General features: G+C 50.7%; 1 protein-coding gene across 1 annotated transcript; it reads left to right on the forward strand.

Moving 5' to 3' along the window:
- The first annotated feature begins 6787 nt into the window (after nucleotides 1-6787).
- Nucleotides 6788-9317, forward strand: LOC135984166 (uncharacterized). The gene is made up of 2 exons (XM_065598574.1): nucleotides 6788-7769; nucleotides 8764-9317. Exons 1-2 carry the CDS (start codon nucleotides 7193-7195, stop codon nucleotides 9237-9239), a joined length of 1053 nt encoding a protein of 350 aa, XP_065454646.1. The 5' UTR covers nucleotides 6788-7192; the 3' UTR covers nucleotides 9240-9317.
- Nucleotides 9318-11239: the final 1922 nt, after the last annotated feature.

An 11239-nucleotide genomic window follows, 5' to 3' on the forward strand; every position in this document is an offset into this window, starting at 1 on the left:
TCTGCCACCACTGAGAACAGCCGAGCTCCATCCTCTTTGGAACCCCCCTTCAGGTATTGAAGGCTGCTATCAAATCCCCCCTCACTCTTCTCTTCTGGAGACTAAACAATCCCAGTTCTCTCAGCCTCTCCTCATAAGTCATGTGCTCCAGACCCCTAATCATTTTTGTTGCCCTCCGCTGGACTCTTTCCAATTTTTCCACATCCTTCTTGTAGTGTGGGGCCCAAAACTGGACACAGTATTCCAGATGAGGCCTCACCAATGTCGAATAAAGGGGAACGATCACGTTCCTCGATCTGCTGGCAATGCCCCTACTTATACAGCCCAAAATGCCGTTAGCCTTCTTGGCAACAAGAGCACACTGTTGACTCATATCCAGCTTCTCGTCCACTGTGACCCCTAGGTCCTTTTCAGCAGAACTGCTACCTAGCCATTCGGTCCCTAGTCTGTAGCAGTGCATGGGATTCTTCCGTCCTAAGTGCAGGACTCTGCACTTGTCCTTGTTGAACCTCATCAGGTTTTTTTTGGCCCAATCCTCTAATTTGTCTAGGTCCCTCTGTATCCGATCCCTACCCTCTAGTGTATCTACCACGCCTCCTAGTTTAGTGTCATCTGCAAACTTGCTGAGGGTGCAGTCCACACCATCCTCCAGATCATTAATAAAGATATTAAACAAAACCGGCCCCAGGACCGACCGTTGGGGCACTCCACTTGAAACCGGCTGCCAACTAGACATGGAGCCATTGATCACTACCCGTTGAGCCCGACGATCTAGCCAGCTTTCTATCCACCTTACAGTCCATTCATCCAGCCCATACTTCTTTAACTTGGTGGCAAGAATACTGTGGGAGACAGTATCAAAAGCTTTGCTAAAGTCAAGAAATAACACATCCACTGCTTTCCCCTCATCCACAGAGCCAGTTATCTCATCATAGAAGGCAATTAGGTTAGTCAGGCACGACTTCCCCTTCGTGAATCCATGCTGACTGTTCCTGATCACTTTCCTTTCCTCTAAATGTTTCATAATTGATTCCTTGAGGACCTGCTCCATAATTTTTCCAGGGACTGAGGTGAGGCTGACTGGCCTGTAGTTCCCCGGATCCTCCTTCTTCCCTTTTTTAAAGATGGGCACTACATTAGCCTTTTTCCAGTCATCTGGGACCTCCCCCGATCGCCATGAGTTTTCAAAAATAATGGCTAATGGCTCTGCAATCTCACCCGCCAACTCCTTTAGCACCCTCGGATGCAGCGCATCCGGCCCCATGGACTTGTGCACGTCCAGTTTTTCTAAATAGTCCCGAACCACTTCTTTCTCCACAGAGGGCTGGTCACCTTCTCCCCATGCTGTACTGCCCAGTGCAGCAATCTGGGAGCTGACCTTGTGCGTGAAGACAGAGGCAAAAAAAGCATTGAGTACATTAGCTTTTTCCACATCCTCGGTCACTAGGTTGCCTCCCTCATTCAGTAAGGGGCCCACACTTTCCTTGATTTTCTTCTTGTTGCTAACATACCTGAAGAAACCCTTCTTGTTACTCTTAACATCTCTTGCTAACTGCAACTCCAAGTGTGATTTGGCCTTCCTGATTTCACTCCTGCACGCCTGAGCAATATTTTTATACTCCTCCCTGGTCATTTGTCCAATCTTCCACTTCTTATAAGCCTCTTTTTTGCGTTTAAGATCAGCAAGGATTTCACTGTTTAGCCAAGCTGGTCGCCTGCCATATTTACTATTCTTTCTACACATTGGGATGGTTTGTTCCTGCAACCTCAATAAGGATTCTTTAAAATACAACCAGAACTGGCAAGGCCAAAATGGGGCAATTATAATAACCATAGCCCTCTCCTGCCTGATCTTGTGGAGGACATGTATCAGGAGCAGTAGCAGGGAAAGGCATAATTGGTTTGGTCCGATCAGCGATGACAAGGTCACCACCTTGGGAATGGGTGCCAAGGCCCCCTCTGGAGCAGTACTTGATGCATTTGCTGTTGGCATAGGAGGCAAAGAGGTCCCTGGTTGGAGTACCCCATTGGGTGAAAACATCTCTGACTAGAGTCGTGAAATTCCCATTTGTGGTCAGCCACAAATTTCCTGCTCAGAGAGTCTGCAGTCACGTTCTGAGTCCCTGGAAGATAAGCTGCCGACAATAGGATCTTGTGGGTGATGCACCAATCCCATAGATGAACCACTTCCGACCGAAGTGCTGGTGACCGCCTGCCCCCTTGTTTGTTGATGTAATGAATGGTGATGCTGTTGTCTGATATGACAAGATCATCATGAGAGTGAATGGATGAGAGAAATGCATGGCATGCCTCCGTACCACCCGAAGCTCCAAAACGTTGATGTGCATTCTGGATTCCCGAGTGGCCCAAGTCCCTTGTGTCATGCGGGCGCCCCATCTGGTGCGTGATGTGTCTGATTATCATCATGCTCGGGGAGGACAGCAGGAAGGGTATCCTGGTGCAGACCTGACCCAGGTCCATCTACCAGTGGAGGGAAAGGAGTACCTCTGGGGGAACTGCCAACAGGAGGTCCATGGTATGTAGCAAGGGAGAATAAACACTCTGGAGCCACAGCTGGAGGCAGTGAAGGCAAATATGAGCGAAGGTGGTGATGTACGTGCAAGCCACCATGTGCCAAGGAGGGAAAGCCAAGTCCAGACCGTAACAGAAGGACTAGTGACCACCTTGGCAATCAGCTCTTGTAGCGTCTGGAACCTGTCACTTGGTAGGCAGGGTTGTGCCGAGATCACATGGATGCGGGCCCCAATGAATTAAAGGGATTGTGTGAGATCCAAAGTCGATTTTTTGACATTTTCTCTGACCCGCCAAGGAGGAGAGGGGTCTGAGCAACATGGAGGTTGAGGCTCAAGCCTCCCTTTTGGATCATGCTGCTAGCAACCAGTCATTGAGGTAGGGGAATATGAGGACTCCCTGACATCAGAGGTGGGCCGCCACTCCAGAGAAAACTTTGGTGAAGACCCGAGGAGCAGTGGTGAATCTGAACTGTAAGACCTCGTGTTGGAAGTGTTAATGGCCTACTGTGAATCTCAGGAACCTTCTGTGGGTTGGATGGATGTCTATATCATAGAATATCAGGGTTGGAAGGGACCTCAGGAGGTCATCTAGTCCAACACCCTGCTCAAGGCAGGACCAATCCCCAACTAAAGCATCCCAGCCAGGGCTTTGTCAAGCCTGACCTTAAAAACCTCTAAGGAAGGAGATTCCACCATCTCCCTAGGGAACCCATTCCAGTGCTTCACCACCCTCCTAGTGAAAAAGTTTTTTCTAATATCCAACCTAAACCTCCCCCACTGCAACTTGAGACCATTACTCCTTGTTCTGTCATCTGCTACCATTGAGAACAGTCTAGATCCATCCTCTTTGGAACCCCCTTTCAGGTAGTCGAAAGCAGCTATCAAATCCTCCCCCCTCCCATTCTTCTCTTCTGCAGACTAATTACCCCCAGTTCCCTCAGCCTCTCCTCATAAGTCATGTGCTCCAGCCCCCTAATCATTTTTGTTGCCCTCTGCTGGACTCTTTCCAATTTTTCCACATCCTTCTTGTAGTGTGGGGCCCAAAACTGGACACAGTACTCCAGATGAGACCTCACCAATGTCGAATAGAGGGGAAAGATCATGCCCCTCAATCTGCTGGCAATGCCCCTACTTATATAACCCAGAATGCTGTTAGCCTTCTTGGCAACAAGGGCACACTGCTGACTCATATCCAGCTTCTCGTCCACTGTAACCCTTAGGTCCTTTTCTGCAGAACTGCTGCCTAGCCACTCGGTCCCTAGTCTGTAACAGTGCATGGGATTCTTCCGTCCTAAGTGCAGGACTCTGCACTTGTCCTTGTTGAAACTCATCAGGCTTCTTTTGGCCCAATCCTCTAATTTGTCTAGGTCCCTCTGTATCCTATCCCTATCCTTCAGTGTATCTACTACTCCTCCCAGTTTAGTGTCACCTGCAAACTTGCTGAGGGTACAGTCCACGCCATCCTCCAGATCATTAATAAAGATATTAAACAAAACCAGCCCCAGGACCAACCCTTGGGGCACTCTGCTTGATACCGGCTGCCAACTAGACATGGAGTCATTGGTCACTACTCATTAACCCCGATGATCTAGCCAGCTTTCTATCCACCTTATAGTCCATTCATCCAGCCCATACTTCTTTAACTTGCCGGCAAGAATACTGTGGGAGACCGTATCAAAAGCTTTGCTAAAGTCAAGGAATAACAAGTCCACTGCTTTCCCCTCATCCACAGACCCAGTTATCGCCTCATAGAAGGCAATTAGGTTAGTCATGCATGACTTGCCCTTGGTGAATCCATGCTGACTGTTCCTGATCACTTTCCTCTCCTCTAAGTGCTTCAGAATTGTTTCCTTGAGGAAGTGCTCCATGATTTTTCCAGGGACTGAGGTGAGGCTGACTGGCCTGTACTTCCCTGGATCCTCCTTCTTCCCTTTTTTAAAGATGGGCACTACATTAGCCTTTTTCCAGTCATCCGGGACCTCCCCCGATTGCCATGAGTTTTCAAAGATAATGGCCAATGGCTCTGCAATCACCTCCGCCAACTCATTTAGCACCCTCGGATGCAGTGCATCCGGCCCCATGGACTTGTGCTTGTCCAGTTTTTCTAAATAGTCCTGAACCACTTCTTTCTCCATAGAGGGCTGGTCACCTCCTCCCCATGCTGTGCTGCCCAAAGCAGTAGTCTGGGAGCTGACTTTGTTTGTGAAGACAGAGGCAAAAAAAGCATTGAGTACATTAGCTTTTTCCACATCCTCTGTTACTAGGTTGCCTCCCTCGTTCAGTAAGGGGCCCACACTTTCCTTGACCTTCTTCTTGTTGCTAACATATCCGAAGAAACCCTTCTTGTTACTCTTAACAACTTTTGCTAGCTGCAACTCGAAGTGTGATTTCGCCTTCCTGATTTCACTTCTGCATGCCTGAGCAATATTTTTATACTCGTCCCTGGTCATTTGTCCAATCTTCCATTTCTTGTAAGCTTCTTTTTTGTGTTTAAGATCAGCAAGGATTTCACTGTTAAGCCAAGCTGGTCGCCTGCCATATTTACTATTCTTTCTACACATTGGGATTTTTTTTCCTGCAACCTCAATAAGGATTCTTTAAAATACAGCCAGCGGCAAACAGCGGAGAGGCTAACAGAGGGAGTTTGCCTGGGATCTGTCCGAGAGGAGGTATGCTACGTGCTGCATTGGGGGGCTGTGTTGGCGAGTATCTGAGTGTCTGTTGCGGGGACAGTTTGTCCGTGTTCTTGATTGTTTGAAAAGTGTGAATTGGGAGTGCTTTGTTCCAGGTGGGCCTTGAGTGGGCCTGACTGTTATAAAAAGGCAGTCAGCAGCGAACCAGCTGAGCGGCGAACAGCGAAGAGGCTAACAGAGGGAGTTTACCTGGGAGTTTGCCTGGGGACAGCCCACAGATGCTTTCATCTTGCAGGCTTCTCTGAGTAGTTACTGCAACAGCTGAGAAAGCTCTTAGGTAATATGGACGGTGAGCGATCAGTTGTTGTGACCTGCACAGGATGTGCCACGTTTGTCTTTCTTCCACAGGACAGAAGCGACTTTGTCTGTACAAAGTGCAAACTGGTCTCCATATTGGAAGAGAAGGTTCAAGGTCTGGAGAAACAAGTATCAACATTGCGTTGCATAAGACAGATGTCAGGATATGCTTCTACAGGCACAACATTCTGAAGAATCACAGCAGGCTGTGCAGCGGGGACAGAAGGACGGTGATGAAATTTGACAGCATGTGACCTCCAGAAGAAGAAAGAGGAGCGTCCATGTACCAGCAAAGCAGATACAGGTGAGCAACCATTTTCATGTTCTCTCCACAGGTACTAATGCGGAGAGTGGACTAGATGATACATCTGAGGGAAGGGAGCAGAAGGAGACTCCACCGATTGGAAGGCGTGAGATGCACTGTCCTAGGGATGGGGGTTCCATGACCACCGCTCCCAAGAGAAGGAGGCGGGTGATGGTGGTTGGGGACTCTCTCCTCAGGGGGACTGAGTCATCTATCTGCAGTCCCGACCGGGAAAATTGAGAAGTCTGCTGCTTGCCAGGAGCTAGGATTCACGATGTGATGGAGAGACTGCCGAGACTCATCAAGCCCTCGGATGGCTACCCCTTCCTGCTTTTCCACGTGGGCACCAATGATACTGCCAAGAATGACCTTGAGCGGATCACTGCAGACTACGTGGCTCTGAGAAGAAGGATAAAGGAGTTTGAGGCACAAGTGGTATAATAATAATAGTAATGGAGATATCCCATCTCCTAGAACTGGAAGGGACCTTGAAAGGTCATCAAGTCCAGCCCCCTGCCTTCACTAGCAGGACCAAGTACAGATTTTGCCCCAGATCCCCAAGTGGCCCCTTCAAGGATTGAACTCACAACCCTAGGTTTAGCAGGCCAATGCCCAGACCACTGAGCTATGGTGTTCTTGTCCATCTTCCCTGTGGAAGGAAAAGACCCGGGTAGAGACCGTCAAATCATGGAAGTCAATGAATGGCTACGCAGGTGATGTCGGAGAGAAGGCTTTGGATTCTTTGACCACAGGATGGTGTTCCAAGAAGAAGGAGTGCTAGGCAGAGACGGGCTCCACTTAACGAAGAGAGGGAAGAGCATCTTCACAAGCAGGCTGGCTAATCTAGTGAGGAAGGCTTTAAACTAGGTTCACCGGGGGAAGGAGACCAAAGCCTCGAGGTAAGTGGGATGCCGGGAGGAAGCACGAGCAGAAGAGCGCAAGAGGGGAGGGCTCCTGCCTCATACTGAGGCCTGGTCTACACTAGGCGTTTATGTCGAAGTTAGCGCCGTTACATCGAATTAACCCTGCACCCGTCCACACCGCGAAGCTATTTAGTTCGACATAGAGGTCTCTTTAATTTGACTTCTGTACTCCTCCCCGACGAGGGGAGTAGCGCTAAATTCGACATGGCCATGTCGAATTAGGCTAGGTGTGGATGGAAATCGACGCTAATAGCTCCGGGAGCTATCCCACAGTGCACCACTCTGTTGACGCTCTGGACAGCAGTGCGAGCTCGGATGCTCTGACCAGCCACACAGGAAAAGCCCCGGGAAAATTTGAATTTTAATTCCTTTTCCTGTCTGGCCAGTTTGAATCTCATTTCCTGTCTGGACATCGTGGCGAGCTCAGCAGCACTGGGAACGATGCAGAGCTCTCCAGCAGTGATGGCCGTGCAATCTCAGAATAGAAAGAGGGCCCCAGCATGGACTGATCGGGAAGTCTTGGATCTGATCGCTGTGTGGGGCGATGAGTCCGTGCTTTCCGAGCTGCGCTCCAAGAAACGGAATGCAAAGATCTACGAGAAGATCTCTAAAGACATGTCAGAGAGAGGATACAGCCGGGATGCAACGCAGTGCCGCGTGAAAATCAAGGAGCTGAGACAAGGCTACCAGAAGACCAAAGAGGCAAACGGACGCTCCGGATCCCATCCCCAGACATCCCGTTTCTACGAGGCACTGCATTCCATCCTAGGTGCGGCCGCCACCACTACCCCACCACTGACCGTGGACTCTGAGGATGGGATATTGTTCACGGCCGGTTCCTCGGACATGTTAGCGGACGGGGAAGATGAGGAAGGAGATGAGGAGGACGAGGCAGTCGACAGCGCTCACAACGCTGATTTCCCCGACAGCCAGGATCTCTTCATCACCCTTACAGAGATCCCCTACCAACCGTCCCCAGCCGTTACCCCGGACACAGAATCTGGGGAAGGATCAGCCAGTAAGTGTTGTAAACATCTAAACATTTATTTTTAACAGAACAGGAATATTAACAACAACAAAAATGGGTTTCTCATGATTAGTTTGCCCTAGGCGCTTAACGGTTCAGTCATGGGCAGTGCAACTATTGAAAAAAAATCTAACAATGTCCGGTTTTGCATGATTGTCCTGCCCAAGCCGCTCTACTGTTTAGTCACTGCTAGTGCAGCTAGAGTAAAATGCGGTCTATATGTCCGGGGATAGAGCAGAAATCCTCCTGGGACATCTCGATGAAGCTCTCCTGGAGGTAATTGGAAAGCCGTTGCATCAGGTTCCTGGGGAGAGCGGCCTTATTGGGTCCTCCGTAGTATGACACATTGCCGCGCCACGAGACAATCAAGTACTCGGGAATCATTGCTCTGCACAGCAGGGCGGCATACGGCCCTGGTCTTTGGAGGCTTTCCCGGAGCATTCTCTCTTTCTCGCTGTCAGAGATCCTCATGAGGGTGATGTCGCTCATGGTGACCTGCTTTGAATTAGGTAGGGGAATGTTAGTGTTGGGACTGCTTGCCCGTTCCTTTACAGAACTGTAACCGCTGGTTTGCAGCCACGCGGTGGAGGCGGGAGAGGGGCAGCCTACAGGGATCGTTCCCGGGGACAGCCGCGAGGGGGTGGGACAGGGGCAGAGTTCCTGCTTGCCGGATTGCTGGCAGCAGGGACTGACATTGCTTTCAATGTGAAAGGAGGCCATTTCTAATATTAAAGTTTTAAGCTGCCACAAGTCTACGGCTTACCATGTCTGCCTGCAACAGAAATTCCGTTGTCCTGCCCCGCTTCTCAAATGTGCTGTGCAAGACCCCAGGCACTGAATGCGAAGGCCGAGAATTCGACCTTGTGCTGAGTGCGCATGTGATAGGTGCTGTGCATGGTCTTGTTCACAGAGAAAGACTATGTTCTTTGTTCACAACTACATTAATCTTTCTGAGGAATTCACTCCCTTTTTCCCATTCCCACAGCCACATCTGCGACTGTCTCACAACCTAGCCTGGCATCACACTCCCAGAGGCTAGCGCAGATTAGGCGTAGGAAGAAGAGGACACGGGAGGACATGTTCTCGGAGCTTATGGGCTGCTCCCGAGCCCAGGCAGCACAGCAGACCCAGTGGTGGGAGAACTTGTCCCAAATGCACCAAGCAAACATGGATCGGGAGGAGAGGTGGCGGCAGGAAGACCAGCAGGCGACTCAAACGCTGCTTGGACTACTGAGGGAGCAAACGGACACGCTCCGGCGCCTTGTGGATGTTCTGCAGGAACGGAGGCAGGAGGACAGAGCCCCGCTGCAGTCTCTCTCTAACCGCCCTCCCCCGCCACCAAGTCCCATACTCACCTCACCCAAAGTCCAAAGAAGGAGGGGCGGTAGAGTCCGTGCTAACTCTCACTCCACCCCTGCAGAGAGCTCTAGTAGCAGAAGGCTCTCATTTCCCAAAATTTGACAAGTTCTTTCCTTCCCGCCTCACACAAGCCCCCATCCAAGTTTCACCTCCCAGTTCCATGTGTAGTTGATAATAAAAAATATGTTTCTGTTAACTACTGTTTCCATCATGTTCTTTTGGAGGAGGAGGAGAAAGGGGGTTGGTAATTGGACAGGACAGTCACCTTTGGCAGGGTACATAGGCGGGGGCAGGTCCAGCAGCAGGGCACATACACAGTGCAGTGACTAGTTACCCTGGTCAGTCTGTGAGGTGGTTTTCATGTTATGTGGTGGGGGGTGGGTTGCTCTGTGACTTTGTGGCGGGGGAGGGCAGTTACAGATCTTAAGCGGCGGTCCTTATGCAGGATCACAGAGCCACGCAGCAGGAGATCTGTAACCGTCCTCCCCCTGCCACAAAGTCACATAGCCCTCCCATACACACAGTCCCGATCAGGAGGGGTGACAGGCTCCGTTGAAACAACCAGCCCACCACAGCGGAGCCTGTCAATCCTTGAGTTTAGAAGCTTCATTTGCGTCACTACACTACACCCGCTCCGCACCACAGTCTGCGTCCCAGTTTTAAAAAATTCCTGCGAAAACAGTAATAAAGAAAACGGTGTTCATTAACAAAGTAGAAGTGATTTTATTTCGAAACGTGTGTTGGAAGGGGGTGAAGGGGGTATGTAACTGGAGAGGATAGTCAACATTAACTGGGTAAAGAAACGGGGGCAGGTTCAGCTTCTCTGTACACAAACTTAAAAGTCACAGGTTACCCTGCTCACTCAGGAACCTAGCTTTCAAAGCCTCCCGGATGCACAGCGCGTCCCGCTGGTCTCTTCTAATCGCCCGGCTGTCTGGCTGTGCGTAATCAGAAGCCAGGCTATTTGCCTCAACCTCCCACCCCGCCATAAAGGTCTCCCCCTTGCTCTCACAGAGATTGTGGAGCACACAGCAAGCTGCTATAACAATGGGGATAAGCGCGTCCCGCTGGTCTCTTCTAATCGCCCGGCTGTCTGGCTGTGCGTAATCAGAAGCCAGGCTATTTGCCTCAACCTCCCACCCCGCCATAAAGGTCTCCCCCTTGCTCTCACAGAGATTGTGGAGCACACAGCAAGCTGCTATAACAATGGGGATATTGGTTTCGCTGAGATCACAGCGAGTCAGTAAGCTTCTCCATCTCCCCTTGAGACGGCCAAAAGCACACTCCACCACCATTCTGCACTTGCTCAGCCGGTAGTTGAAGAGTTCTTTTTCACTGTCCAGGGCGCCAGTATAGGGCTTCATGAGCCAGGGCATTAGCGGGTAGGCTGGGTCCCCGAGGATGACTATAGGCATCTCCACATCCCCAACAGTTATTTTGTGGTCCGGGAAGTAAATACCTTGCTGCAGCCGTCTAAACAGACCAGAGTTCCTGAAAACACGAGCGTCATGAACCTTGCCCGGCCATCCGACGTAGATGTTGGTAAAACGTCCCCTGTGGTCCACCAGTGCTTGCAGCACCATGGAAAAGTAGCCCTTTCTGTTAATGTACTGGCTGGCCTGGTGGTCCGGTGCCAGGATAGGGATGTGAGTTCCATCTATGGCCCCACCGCAGTTTGGGAATCCCATCGCTGCGAAGCCATCTATGATCGCCTCCACGTTTCCCAGGGTCACTACCTTTGACAGCAGTACATCAACGATTGCCTTGGCTACTTGCATCACAACAACCCCCACGGTAGATTTGCCCACGCCAAACTGGTTCGCGACTGACCGGTAGCTGTCTGGCGTTGCAAGCTTCCAGAGGGCTATGGCCACTCGCTTCTGGACAGTCAGGGCTGCTCGCATCCGGGTGACATTGCGCTTCAGGGCAGGGGACAGCAACTCACAAAGTTCAAGGAAAGTTCCCTTCCACATGCGAAAGTTTCGCAGCCACTGGGATTCATCCCAGACCTGCAGTACTATGCGGTCCCACCAGTCAGTGCTTGTTTCCCGGGCCCAGAATCGCCGTTCCACGGCATCAACATGACCCATTGCCACCGTGAT

The sequence above is a fragment of the Chrysemys picta genome, chromosome 6 (genome assembly GCF_011386835.1).
Source record: "Chrysemys picta bellii isolate R12L10 chromosome 6, ASM1138683v2, whole genome shotgun sequence".
NCBI lineage: Eukaryota > Metazoa > Chordata > Testudines > Emydidae > Chrysemys > Chrysemys picta.